Source organism: Taeniopygia guttata, chromosome 15 (genome assembly GCF_048771995.1).
Source record: "Taeniopygia guttata chromosome 15, bTaeGut7.mat, whole genome shotgun sequence".
NCBI lineage: Eukaryota > Metazoa > Chordata > Aves > Passeriformes > Estrildidae > Taeniopygia > Taeniopygia guttata.
Window position 1 is genome coordinate 3659872 of NC_133040.1, and position 13926 is coordinate 3673797.

The 13926-nt window shown below is 45.2% G+C and overlaps 1 protein-coding gene across 2 annotated transcripts in view; it reads left to right on the forward strand.

Moving 5' to 3' along the window:
• Window positions 1-4: 4 nt before the first annotated feature.
• GCN1 (GCN1 activator of EIF2AK4) overlaps window positions 5-13926 on the forward strand; it is a 37973-nt gene continuing 24051 nt past the window's right edge. Inside the window, exons 1-24 of one of the 2 annotated variants that reach the window (XM_030286047.4) lie at window positions 5-267; window positions 1879-1981; window positions 2596-2659; window positions 3199-3330; window positions 3884-3992; window positions 4636-4734; window positions 4814-4948; window positions 5424-5492; window positions 5574-5682; window positions 6083-6157; window positions 6416-6544; window positions 6768-6818; window positions 7213-7311; window positions 7583-7756; window positions 8665-8817; window positions 9574-9666; window positions 10296-10371; window positions 10536-10695; window positions 11337-11526; window positions 11643-11767; window positions 12085-12263; window positions 12433-12526; window positions 12991-13104; window positions 13283-13481. In XM_030286047.4, coding sequence (XP_030141907.4) covers window positions 250-267; window positions 1879-1981; window positions 2596-2659; window positions 3199-3330; window positions 3884-3992; window positions 4636-4734; window positions 4814-4948; window positions 5424-5492; window positions 5574-5682; window positions 6083-6157; window positions 6416-6544; window positions 6768-6818; window positions 7213-7311; window positions 7583-7756; window positions 8665-8817; window positions 9574-9666; window positions 10296-10371; window positions 10536-10695; window positions 11337-11526; window positions 11643-11767; window positions 12085-12263; window positions 12433-12526; window positions 12991-13104; window positions 13283-13481 — 2749 coding nt within the window. In that variant the 5' untranslated portion in view covers window positions 5-249. The remainder of the gene's footprint in view (window positions 268-1878; window positions 1982-2595; window positions 2660-3198; window positions 3331-3883; window positions 3993-4635; window positions 4735-4813; window positions 4949-5423; window positions 5493-5573; window positions 5683-6082; window positions 6158-6415; window positions 6545-6767; window positions 6819-7212; window positions 7312-7582; window positions 7757-8664; window positions 8818-9573; window positions 9667-10295; window positions 10372-10535; window positions 10696-11336; window positions 11527-11642; window positions 11768-12084; window positions 12264-12432; window positions 12527-12990; window positions 13105-13282; window positions 13482-13926) is intronic. The other variant, XM_030286048.4, reaches the window with a different exon arrangement.

The following is a 13926-nucleotide window of genomic DNA, read 5'->3' on the forward strand; positions in this document are numbered from 1 at the left end:
TGGCTGTTCTCGGGCCGGGGCACGGCAGGGGAGCGGCTGTTCTCGGGCCGCGGCGTGGATCTCCCCGGCCGGGCGGAGCACAGGCCGTGCCCGCAGCACGTCTGGGCGGCGCGGCCGCCTGCGGTCCCGTCCCGTTCCGATTGCCCACACGGCGGGGCCGGGGCTCCCGGGCCGGGCGGGGAGCGCCCATCGCCGCGGCGCCGGGCCCGCCCCGGAAGCCGCGAGCGGTTCCGGGGTTGCGGTGGAGCGATGGCGGCCGACACGCAGGTGAGTGCGAGACGGGCCGCGCAGGTTGCGGCGGGGGCCGCGCCGGGGCCGCGCCTCGTCCCGCTCCCCCCCGCCGCCCCTCGGCCCGGCTGCGGGCCCGGCCCGGCGCCCGGAGCCGCCGCGGACGTGGCAGCCGGGGCGGGCCCCGCCGAGCCGCGAGGAGGCGCCGCCGCCGGGAGCCCGGGCCGAGCGGGGCCGACCGGGCCCGGCCCGATGGAGGCCCGGCACGAGCCGCACGACCCCCGGCTGCCGCGCCGTGTGCGGCTGATCCCGGTTCGCACCGCCCGGCCGCGGCGTGACCGCTCCCTGTGCCCGGCTGTGGGACCGCCGGCTTCAGCCCGAGGGGCTTGGGTGTTCCCACAGCTCAGCATCAGGTCCTTACTTGTAAAAATGCTGCCTTTGTGCTTATATTGGTTTGCAGAAGTATTGCTGGTATGCTGGCTGTGTAATGTGTACATAAACATCATAAAAAATTAAAATAAAAAGCAAACTGGTGAAGCCTGTCCCAGTGGCTTTTCTGTGGAGACTCAGTAGGGTACTCGAGGTTTTGGAGTTTGTGTAAGTCACTGAGATGCTGGTGAGATCCTGTAGTGTTATACATAATTTATATTTTTTATTTCTAGACTTAGGATAATTTTAACACGTTTTCATGTCTGCACATTCCCCTGCTCGTCATTAAGCAGCATGACTAAGTGCAGCTTGGTTTGAGTTTGCATATGATGAACTCATGTAGTTGAAAGCTTTGAGAGAAGAGCAGGTCCATAACAAGTCCGTAACACCAGCTGGTTCTTTTGGTTCTTGTGTCAGTGACCTTGTTGGTCATCCTTTGCACCTCAACCCAGCCTTCCTGTTCAGAAGTGCAGCACTGCTTCCAACCAGCTTTTAAGGGGACCTGTGGGTGTGAAATGGTGGCAGTCTCAGGGAGGTGTGGATGGACTTGAAAGGCCAAGAACCCACTGTGCAGCATTAGCCTTCCAGCATGGAGGCAAAAAGCTTCACTGAAAGCAGCTCTGAGAAGCTCTTTGAAGAAGATTGAAAATGGACTGAACAGTTTTCTGTGTTTCTAAAGACATGCGCTGCCTTTCGGAAAGATGATACAAAGTTGCTCAGTTTAAGAGCTGAATCTCAAAAGCCTTTCCTGGTGACTGTGCTTTGGTTTATATAAGTGCAGAAAACCTGGGTGTGTAGGTCTCCCTGGGTTGTCTGCAGTTTGAGTGCCCCTTCAAGACTACCTGGACTTCAGGAGATAACATACAGGGAGAAGCTCCTTTGAATTCTGGAAGTTACTATTTTTTGCTTTGAAAGGTGTTATACTCCAGATTACAGGTCCTAGCTCTTACTCCGTGTTACTTTTAGAGGGGTAGGTGTCTCTCACAGAGCATGAGAGCACAGATAAGAACACAGATAATTGGAGAGCCCTGGGAAAAGAGTTTCACAGTGTATGAAGCACGGTGACCCTTCCACCCTTCCTTGGTGGATGAGATGGTGGATACTCACATTGGGGCACTAAGAGGTCATGTGGCAGCAAGTGACATGTTCTGCTTGCTCTAGTTTGTGTTCTGTGGGTTGATATCAAAGGCAGTCTGGTGTTTTTCTGTTTTATGGTTTTAGATTTCTGACACACTGAAGCGGTTTGCAGTGAAAGTAACTACAGCCAGTGTGAAGGAGAGGAGAGAGATCCTCAGTGAGCTGGGAAAATGCATTTCTGGGAAAGGTAAAAGCTTGGGAGTACTGTTCTGATTACCTGGGTGGAGGAGAATGTTAAAATGTTTTGTTTCAGAAGGCTGTGTGAGGGGTATATGTTTGAGGGAGGAGGCTGGCAGCATTTTGAGCCAGTGCTCCATCACAGGGTTAATTCCAAGTGTGGGATTTGTGGGTAGCACAGAACCCTAGCTTTTGGTACATCTGCTTTTTCCAGTCAGTAGTTGTTGCACTGTGTGTGTTAGTTCTTCATTAGTATATCAGCTGAGTTTCTTTAATGACTCTTGGCTTCTTCTTTTAGTACTCATGGAATATCTGGATACACATTATATATAGAGATGGGGAATGTGGAAAATTACAGATGGTCTTAATAAAACAGCTGAAGCAAATTTTTTAAGCTTCTCTCATTTTCTGAAGATGACTGTGTTTCGTGTGTTACAGTTTTACCATTATTTGTAAAAATACGCATAAAATGTATAAAAAGAGCAAATTTTTACTGTGATTCTTGCAAGCAATTCTGTAGATGCAAGCAGTTTACAGATTTCAGTCATTAAGTGAATCATGTTTGTGTTAAAGATTAAGAGCTCAGTGATTAATGAAGAAGTATTTTGAAATACATTATTACAGATCTCCCAGAAGGTGTAGTGAAAGGCCTTTGCAAACTCTTCTGCCTTACTCTGCATCGATACCGGTGAGTAAATTGATGTGGAAAGGCTGTATTATGTAATCTGTCAGTATTTAGTAGTTAAATTGGTCTGGGGTGTCTGGAAATGTTAGCATGCAGTGTATAGAGAAATGTATATGACACCAAAGAATGTAATCTTGTACTTATATTCTCAGGGGAAGATTGACATGAAAAAGTTTTACAATTTGCCTTGCATTTCACCTTTAATTTTGAAATTAAATCTTTAATCCTGTGGTTCAGTTTGCAAGAATGAACACCCATGTTCTTGTGAAGGAAGACAGAGCTGTCTTTTAGATGCCTTTTAGAAAATTTTAGGTGGGATTAAATCATGGTCTGTTATAGAGGAGCTGTTCAGAACCCATTTTCTTCTACAATCTGCCGGAGGGCCTCCACATAACTGCTGTCACTTGAGGAAGGGAATGGAGTTTTCTGACAAAAAACTTCTCCACTGTGCAGAACAGCAAGGATAAAAACCAGCAAGGTGCAGGGGTGGTAGCAGTGCGGTGTGGCAGGTTTAGGATGTTCCTGATCCGTGTTTGTCACAGGGATGCGGCGTCCCGCAGAGCCCTGCAGCTGGCCCTTCAGCAGCTCGCAGAATCCCAGCCAGAGGCCACGGCAAAAAACCTGCTGCACTCACTTCAGTCGTCAGGGATCGGCGGCAGGGCTGGAGTGCCCAGGTGAGTCGCTTTGTGTGGAAGCAGTTCTGACCTGCTGCTAGTTCCTCCCTGTTCAGAATAAGGCTTCTGCTGCTGCTTGGCAGAGGAGTTAAAAGCCTTTAGAGACAAAGCTGTTAATGCTGTTCAGATGTTCCTCTCTTACCTCTTCCATGTCATCTGGGAAAGCAGAGGGAATATCCTGGTATAACTGCTGGTTGGTTTGGGGCTGAGTTACGATTTAGCCTTAAACTTCAAGTCTGGGAAGATGAGGAACAAACTCTTTCAAGAAACAGTCTCCAGAATTACTAGGAAATGGAATTTCATCACCTGTCAAATGTTCAGCTGCCTCTTGTGCTATTTGGAAGCTTTGAGCGCCAAACCAGAACTGAAACAAACAACTTCTGAGGGCTATTTCCTGTAAAAACTAAGGCTTTAGCTGCATTTTTGTGTAATAAAATTGCTTGTCGGTCAGGTGCTGTTCTAACTTGGGCAAAATGGGTCTGTAAAGGTCTAGTTGGTGTAATTTATATAGTAGGAAGTGTAGATTTACCTCCCTCTCCTGTTTGTACAACAGTAAGAGCAGTGGATCTGCAGCTCTGCTGGCACTCTCCTGGACATGCCTGCTTGTACGCACAGTCTTTCCAACACCTGACAAGAGACAGGGAGAAACGTGGAAAAAACTGGTAGGTTCTTTAAGGTTTTCTGAAATATCCCATCGCAGATATGGACTCAAATATTTATAACGTGTTTAAGTTGCTGCAATGTTACAAACAATTCTGAATGTAGCTGAAAACACCAAGTTGGAATCTAGGTTTAGAGGGAGATTTGGTGTATTGTGATCACTCTCCTGTTCCCCTGGTGAAAGCAGGAGGTGTATAAAGGGTGAGTGGGGCAGTCCTGCACCTTTGCAGTTGTTCTACCTACTGAGATGGCTACTGGTGCCTGCAGTGTGACAGAAAGTCCTTGTGCCTCCCTTGAAATTTCTCTATATGATACTCTGTCATACAGCTTTTGCCTTCCTTTCACTTCCTTTACAAATGTACGACTGTGCTCATAGCACACTGGGATGTAGTTGGAACAGATTTTAAAGAAAAAATGTGATCTGTTTTCAGTGTTTCCAAAACTGTTAGGCATGGTTCTGCTTGAGGTGTAGGAAGAAAGCAAAGGCAGCTTTAGAAGAACTTAGTTGGAAAGAACTTAGATCATCTGAAGACTTAAGCAGATTCAGCTAATCATTGACAATCATTGACACTTGGCATGTCTTGTTTGATACAAGCTCTCTGAGAAGCAGTTGCAAAAGGTTTTTTTGGCTGTTGCCTTTGGCAGGTGGAGGTTCAGTGTTTGCTCCTTTTGGAAGTCCTGGGAGGCTCTCACAAGCAGGCGGTGGATGGGGCTGTGAAGAAATTGAACAGGCTGTGGAAAGAGGTGATGTTTACACTATGTGCCATATTCTACAGCTGTTCTGTTCTGCAGTGTTAACGTGCCTTGCTTTTTCTCTCTTAAGAACCAGGATCTGGTGGATCAGTACCTATCTGTCATTCTTGGGCTTGAACCAAACCAGAGTTATGCTGCAATGCTGGGACTTGTGGTGCAGTTTTGCACAGCCCAGAAGGAGATGGATATTATTAAACGATACAAGGTGAATCTGTTGTACAGCTTTTTTTGGGGAAAATAAGAAGCATCACTTGTTATCATGAAGAAGGGACTGATATCTTAGTGAAGCTGTTAGTTTGCATCTGCCCTGATTTCAGTATCTGTCAATTCAGTAGTCCTGCACTTCTGACTGAAACAATTGGGGTATGTTTAGAGAGGAGGTGCCAGATGTTTGGTGTTACCTGTGCATTTCTGTGGATGTCCAACATACAGCTTCCTGCCTTGTCCCTGCTGTGGGAATGAAAGGCAGCATGTAGCTCTCAGTGTGGTTTGAGTGTTGGGCTCAGGGTAGAGCAGGGAGTGCTGGTCTCTGCTTAATTGGCTCATGTGAGGCTGGAAGGACAGCTTTCAGAGGAGGGGGAGGTGGTGGAGATGAGGTGTCCAGCTTGGCACCTGATGGTGTGCCAGGAGCTAAGTACAGGTTGAGATGTGGCTGTAATCTGGTGTTTCTCTTTGTTCAGAGTGCTCTCCTGGATTTCTACTTGAAGACCATCCTTATGAGCAAGACAAAGCCTCAGAAGCATGTGCTGGTGAGACAGTGTTTAGAGCTGCTTGTGATGTTGTCCCACCGGCAGCACTGCCCTGTGCTGAGTGCCCTGTCCCCTTTGCAGGACAGCTGTTCTCCGCTGCTTCGCTACGTGTCCCACGCTGAATTCAAGGACTCTGTGTTGCCAACTCTGCAAAAATCCCTGCTGCGGAGCCCTGAGAACGTAACTGAAAGTGAGTCTGTCATCTCTGCATTGCTGTCAAAGAGCCTAAATCCTTAGCACTCTGGAGCTGTTGGGGCAGTGTCACTCTGGGCTATGCTTTTGGTCCCCAAGTGCAGGCAGGATTGTCTGGCAACAAGGGTTAGATGTGGAGAAGCAACATTTGTGGTGTGATCCCAAGTGTCAGGGTATGTGAAAGCTACTGTTTGCACTGAGGACAGGATTTCACAGTTGAGTGCTAAGAATAATCCTGGATTATTCTGTTCATTGGGCATCAATTTCAGTAGGTTTTTTTTATTCCTACTCCTTACTAACCTGTCTGCTCCTGATGTGAACTTTGGGAAGAGTGTATTAAAATGCTAATAGTATATCACATTTTGTTAAGTAACTGTTTTTATCTCTTGTGTTGTCAGCAATCTCTTGCTTGCTTGTATCTGTGAACCTGGATCTTAGCCAGTATGCTCTAGACATCATGAAAGGACTGGCCAGTAAGTACTCTCACTTCTGGAGGGAATTATGAATTCAGAATAAAGCTTTCTGCAACTTCCTGGCTGTACCTGCAACAGTTTGATTGATGGTGAAAAAGTTGTTTTAGGTGGGAGGGAGGATGATGCTGTACATTGGAACTGTAATAGTTCACATGATGGTTCCAGAAGTCGCATTAAGCCACAAATAAAGATACTCCTTACTTGCTGATTTTTTGCTGTTTGTCATAAGGATCTCTTGGCATGTATGTTATCTTCTAGGTCATCTGAAATCCAACAGTGTGCAGCTGATGGATGAAGCAGTTGTGGCATTAAAGAACTTGGCTCGGCAGTGCAGTGATCCTTCGGCTGTGGAGTCGCTGGGCAGGCACCTTTTTGCCATCTTAGGGGGTGAGTAAATTGTAGGATAAGCTGTGGGGATGAACCAAGGTTTGACAGCCTCAAGGAGTTTTGTGTATTGTGTTTTCTGTTCTCTTTACTGCCTGTATGGAAGGGGTGGCTCAGCCTGGATCAGGGATAATGGGGCAAGCTTTTGTGTTTTGGAGGAGATTCTTGGTGTAACACAGAGCTGTTGCCTGTAATCACCTGTCACCTTTGTGTTTCTTGCTGGCAGGCTCAGAGGGGAAGCTGACAGTTGTTGCTCAGAAGATGAGTGTCCTTTCAGGTGAGTATTCTAGAAGAGAGCTGCTTCTCTGGTGGAAGAAATTGAGCGTAAGGCTGAATGGGAGGGATCTATACCTCAGTCTTTAGGATTTCCAGCCTATCACTCTAAATTGGGTGTAGTTGAAGCCATAGAGGGTGCTGAATACCACATACCAGTTCCTGACTTTCTATTCAAAGAAAATAATTGGCTGGTAGGCCAAAATTTTTCTTCAAAGAAGATGACTTCCACCCAGCGTGAAAATGAAGACAGAGATCTGGCAGTGGTGGATGTGATATCCAGATGTAGTGACAAGAAAAAGTCTGTGCAAGGATTGAAGTGTGAAGGGTCATTCTTGATTGGTTTTAGATGTTGTGCTGGTAGTTTGGGAATTACTGAGAGAATTCTGTCCTTTCAGGGATTGGCAGCCTTAGTCACCATGTGGTTTCTGGACCCTCCAGCCAAGCTCTGAGTGCAACTGTGGCTGAACTTTTCATCCCTTTCCTGCAACAAGAAGGTGAGACCTTTTGCCTCTCTTCTGGGTTTGCTAAGCTACATTCATCCTGAGCAGGGTTTTCACATGGTTATTCAAAATTAATCTGGATTCTTGCCTGCTGTATAAGAGAATCTGTTGCCCTGTTTTGATGAACAATCTCAGGGAGACTGTTCTGTGCCTGTTAGGAGCACATGTTCTTTTCCTGCATCCTGATGTTGTTACACACTTTCTGTTTTATGTTCTGTGCTTTCTGCAATTGCTGAACTGATGTGAGCTCTGTGTTTCTCCCCAGTCCATGAAGGCACATTGGTTCATGCAGTCTCTGTCCTGGCTCTTTGGTGTGTTCGGTTCACCACAGAAGTTCCTAAAAAGCTGGTGGAATGGCTGAAGAAAGCCTTCAGCCTTAAAACCTCGACTTCAGCAGTGAGACATGCCTACCTGCAGTGCATGCTAGCCTCCTTCAAAGGTAAAACTGGGCAGCTGGTAATAATTTGGTTGTGGGGCTTAGGAGGAGAGTTAGCAACTTTTATACTTCCTGATACAGAGAGTTGTGCAGATGAGGAAAGATTTTGTAAGGCAGTGTCTTTTTACTGACCTCCTTCATATTTCTCCTTAAACTCTTTTGCCTTCAAGTTTATTAAGATGGTTTGTTTCATTGTGTAACAAAAATCACTGTCCATCCTGCTGTATTTCATATATCTCAAAGTAATTTTTGATTGCTTTATTTTTGTCTTACAACTAAATTCTAGTTCAGGGGCCATACTTCTGTTTTATATAGCACCCAGCACAGTTGGATCTTGGTCTCTGGTTTTGACTTTTGGAAAGACTAAAAAAAATGTATGTGTTTGAAATGAAGAACTCAAGAAATTATTCTTTTTTGGTGATCCTCTCAGGATTGACATCTGTTGGTCCTGCCCCCTTTGACTGCAGCATTTCATCCACATTTATAGACCTCTGGGATTCCTTGACTTCTGAATATTTGAAGTGAAACAGATGGTCATGGCTTGCCAGGAATTTGCTTTCCCTCTCTCAGGGAAACATTAATCTTTGAAGTCAGACTTCCTGCAATTTGAAGTGATTTGTGATTCCTTTAATGTAACTGAATTAGCATTTTCTTTTGCATCCCATGAACAGAAACTTAAATCTATTGAGATGGGACTGTTCTGTCTGTGAGAAAAGGACTGAAGTGGTTGCTATTGAGCTTTTCATAGTTGCAATTTAGTGATAGTGATTGGCAAATACTTTGGGAGATTCAGTGTTCCCAGTGTGTGTCTGATTCCTCTCCTTGTCTCCTGGCAGCAGAAAAACCATTGATAGCTGGGTTGTAAAGTGAGGACCATGCTGTTTTGTAATGTGTCCCTTTTGTCCCCTCAGGTGACACATTATTGCAGGGAATGGACTTGCTGCCAATGCTGATCCAGACAGTAGAAAAAGCAGCATCTCAAAGTACTCAGGTTCCCATGGTAACTGAAGGAATTGCTGCAGCTTTGTTGATCTGCAGGATGTCTGTAATTGAGGGACAAACTGGTAAGGTCACAAAACAGCTGGCAGAATCCAATATAAACAGGTTCTGAGGGTTGACAGTTCTTGACAGCGTACAGGTGGTACTGTTTCTTAATCTGTGTATAGTTTCTACATAGAACATCACTGATCTTCTATAAACCAGGGAAAAATTAATTTCCATCTCCCTCATTTATGTCAGTGAAGAGTTCTTACTCTTCCGTGGTTTTAAAAATTCCAGCTTCCATTCACATAGGGAAATATTCCTCTTTATTCTGAAAGAAGATGTTCACCCTGACCTTACATGGTTGGATTTGACTGATGCATTGGAGGTATTAATTTATTGTGATTTGGGTCGTGTTTTTACACACCTTTGGAAAGCATAGGGGCTGGAATTCTGTCTCCCATTAGAGGATATTGCAAGAGCCCTCTGAGTTCATACATCTGCCAGGACATAAAATCAGGTGTGTTCTACCAAAAGCAACACCACTTCCCTCCTCTTCTTTACATCTAGGAAGGTTTGCCCTATGAAAGATTAAGGTGAATTAGATTTTACATTTCACACATATAAGTCACAGAAAGGTATTTTTGTCAGCTGGTGTTTTTTGGGGGTGTTTATATTTCTGAAGAAGAGAAATGAGAGGCTTTAGAATTGAAGACCAGTAAGACTAGAAGTAACTTGAAGGATTTCAGGAGAGAGAATTCTACTGTATTTTATGTATACTGGTGAGTTCTGACTTATTTTGAAACATCCTTGATGGACATCTGTTCTTTTTCTGTCAGAGTCTAAGCTGAGTGGTTTCTGGCAGCTGATTTTGGATGAGAAAAAACAAATTTTTACATCCGAGAAGTTTTTGCAGTCTGCGTCAGAGGAAGGTAAATTGGCAGTTACTGTATATCCAGTTGCTGTTTAACTGTGTTTTTTAGTACTTGACAGCTAATGTTGTTAGCCCTGTTCTGTCCTTGGAGGATACAGTTTCAGATTAGAAGGAGCTGTGTACTGCTGTGTACTCTTCAGAGTACGTCTACACTAGCGGTAGCCTAAGCTTGAAAATGAATTAATTTCTTGATGAGCTTGAGTTAGCACTCATTTATCATTCTGAATGATAATGAAATGGAAGGGCCTTCTGACAGCTGACACTCAGTACCCATTTCATTGCCACTGAAGCTGTTTTGGCAGGCCTCAGGAATTAACAGAAGCACTGAGCGTGGTGTTTATAATTTGCTTTGCTCTGTCAACTTAGACCAAAATAGGTCACACACAATGGTCAGGAAAATTGTTCTGGGATCCAGCTAACAACATTTCAGTGAAATCATGGTTCAGTTCCCAGTGTTGGCAGGTCTGAGTTGGATTTGTCTGTAGCTTCAATGAGAAGATTATGTAGAGGCTCAGCTTGGGGAGCTATTTTAATGTGTCCTGTTTGCTGTTCATTTGTTTTCAGGTAAAAAAAATCTGTTTCTTTATGAAGTCTCATGCTGTTTTAAATATTTGTCTTCTCCCCCAGCCATGTGCACAGTGCTGCAGCTGACAGAGCGCCTGCTCTTGGATCATGCACAGCGGCTGCCTGAGAGCAAAGTTCAGTACGTACGGTGCACTTGCTGTCCCCGATCCCTGTCTGACCCCAGAGTGCTGCTGCAGGCACTGTGGGCTTGGGGCTTTGCACGGAATGTTGAATTTTGGAGCCTTTAGTCCCCTTGGCTGCAGAGCTGGCTCCCTGGCTAACCCTGTGTGTGTGTGCTTGCAGGCAGTACCACCGTGCCCTGGTGGCCGTGCTGCTGAGCCGCACCTGGCATGTCCGCAGACAGGCCCACCAAACAGTGAAGAAGCTCTTGTCCTCTCTGGGAGGGTACAGGCTGGCCTATGGGCTCTTGGAGGAACTCAAAGTGGTTCTCAGTTCTCATAAGGTGAGTAGCCAGCAAGTGTCTGCTCAGACAGATGTCTGAGTGATGCCAGTCATCTCCCTGCCCTAGGATTGCTGTTAGCATTGACATACAGCCTGATGTGAACAGGATTCAGCTCCTGGAATGTCACTTTTTACTGGATTACTGCATATTACAGTATCAATGTCTGGGGTATGCCTAGTCTTCCCTACATACATGGAAAAGATATATTCCAAGTATTTTGGGGAGGAAATTGTAGTTTTCCATGTATTTTTATTATTTTAATGCAGATTTAATATCTGCTGAAAGACCAAATGCTTCATTCTTTTTTTTTTTTTTGTATCTTGGTTCTTTGGCCCTGGCTTATAGACTGCAGAAGTTGAGCATAATGTTCCCAGCCAGCTGGCTCAACCTTTTACAGAGTCTTTGCCAGAAGTGATAATTTTAGTTTTAGTTTACCCCAGCTTGCCAAATCCAGTATGGTCCTCCATTCCTAATCTTCTTGTCACTGTCATCCCTGTGCTTTGGTCTTGCTGTTATCTTTATCCCCTTCTTTCCTTTGAAAACTTCAGGTTATTGGTATTGACAGGGAGATGGCATTCAGCCTGGTGTTACTGTGAGGAAGTGTGTTCAGATCTCAAGGAGGTTTGGTGTTGTCCATTCAGATTCTGCCTCACGAGGTGCTGGTGACAGAGGCGGGAGAGCTGTCGGAGCTGGGAAGGACATACGTCCCCCCTCGTGTGCTGCATGAGGCCCTCTGTGTCATCTCTAGTGTGGCAGGGCTTGATGTGGACTCCCTTGAGCCAGAGAAGCTGGCCCTGGAGATGCTGCTGGTGAGCCATCATCCATCTGTAGGTAAGTGCAGGGATAAGAATCTCATGGCCAATGTATTGAGTTTTTATTGTACCTTTTGTTTGCTTGTGCCAGCAACTTGCTTCATGTTTGTTATGCTCATTTATTGTTCTTGCTAGTGGCAGTGCAGCCAGGACTTTGGCCAGCCCTCCTCATCAAGATGAAGATAGATCCTAAAGACTTCATTACCAAACATCTGAATGACATTTTACCCAGGATCACCACTTACACTCTAGAGAACCAGGTGATAAACTGCTTTCCTTATGTTAGTTTTGGGAGATATCTTGGAGGAGTTCAGGACTAACTGGTCTATAAGGAAGGAGAGCTGTCTAAAAGGTGTGGAAGAGGGAGTTTAAAAGATAATGTCTCTGTGGAAAATGAGCTGGGATTTAAGAGGGAAAGAATGTACCAGCTACTGAGTAGAATTTTAGATAACATTCAAATACCCACTGAATAATGAATTGGGTATTGGAATGTAATGGGGGCTGCCTCAGCAGGGCGTACTTCAGGAGACAATTTTAAGCAAGACTGATTATGTTTTTTCCTCCATTTTCCTGACAGTCATCTATGAATGCAGTGGGGTCTCTCTCCCTGCTTTTACCTGGCAGAGTGCTCCCACAGCTCATCAGCACTATCTCAGCATCAATGGAGAATCCAGCTCTGTGCCAGGTTACTCGAGAGGAATTTGCCATCATGAAGACACCCGAGGGAGAGCTGTATGACAAATCTATAATACAGAGGTAGGTCTTCATAATTTCTGTGTGCATCTGGGGATTGATCACTGCTGATGTTCTTGCCAGTGGGTGACAAGGTGTGTCAGATGCTCTTTCTGCATAGAAGTTCCTGGATTTTTATGCCTGGTCCTTAGTCCACAGCAGTGCTGATTCCTTCTCTACTTTTCCTTCTCAGTGCTCAACAGGATAGTATGAAAAAGGCTAACATGAAGAGGGAGAACAAAGCTTATTCCTTCAAGGAACAAATCATCGAGCTGGAGCTGAAGGAGGTGAGTTGATGGAAAAGGGAAGGCCAGGCTGGTCAGAATCTTCACTGCAAGTTATATGTTGTTCCGTGGCTTCTGGCATATGTCTGTGTGCTGGTGCAAAAGATTCTCTGAACTACTTGGAACGCTTCTATCTGTATGTATCCCATTTTTTAAACAAAGATTGACTTCTCTTAGCTCTGGAGAAGGTGACATACCATCCCCTGTAAATGAACCGGACAGCACTTTTTAATGATACCAAATAATTTGTGACCAATGTGGAGAAACTTATGCTGAGAAACACTAAAATGTTGTTAACCTGCTGATTTCCATTTTGTGTCTTTACTCAAGAGGGATATACTTGGAAGGATATTTTGATACTGTTTTAAAAATAAATTGCAAAAAACCCTGTTTCCAACTTGCTTCTCTGACTAGTGGAAGGGATGGTGTTTAGCTCCCAGATAATGATGACCATGACTCTGTTGCAGGAGATAAAGAAGAAGAAGGGAATAAAGGATGAGGTGCAGCTGACGAGCAAGCAGAAGGAGCTGATGCATGCGCAGCTGGAAAGGGAGGCTCAGATAAGGAAACGGCTGAAGGAGGTGAGTTTTGGTTGTATTTTTTGCCACCTCTGAAACCACCGTGACCCAAATCACTTTGATGGAGAGAAAATGATGTAACAATCGCCTATTTGTTTCTGTTATTAGAAATGAGATTTAACAACCCGATTTTTTTCCCAGTGGAGCTTTTTTGATAGTAATCTCTTGAATTTTCTTACAGCTTGATAATGAGCTGGAAACAGCTCTAGGACTCCTGGACACTGTTATAAAGAAAAAGCCTCCTGGTCTAACTCAGTACATCCCTGGTCTCATCAGTTCCTTCTTGCCACTTCTTCGATCTCCTTTGGCTGCTCCAAGGATTAAGAAGCCTTTTCTTTCCTTAGCTTCCTGTGTCATGCCTGCTCGACTGAAAACCTTTGGTGAGTATTTGCAGTTGCTCTTTAAGGGCAGGGTGTGTCATTTTGATGGTGGTGAAAATTCTTGCTCTTACAGACTGTGGATCATAACCATGTACCACAGGAAGCCAAGAGGAAAAAACACCTGGAGCAGTGCTTAGGGAGGTGACTGTGATTTCCCAGAGATCCTACTGCTGGTTAGGACTGGGAACAAAGACAAGGTCTTGTCTGGTCAGTGACCAGCTCTGAGGAGCAGCTGGTCACTGTGGGATCATCTTCCCTGTGCAGAGTTTGAAGGGTGTGAGTGTAACTCACACACACTGTGAAGAAATCTGTCCCCTGACAATCTTGGGCTGGGCTTCCTGATCTGAGCCACTCTGCAGCCTGGGCTCTTGCCCAGAGCTTTGTTACAATTCTTGAGTTTGTGTTCCTGGGGCTTTTTCTCTTGAGAAATCTTTTGGTTTAGCCC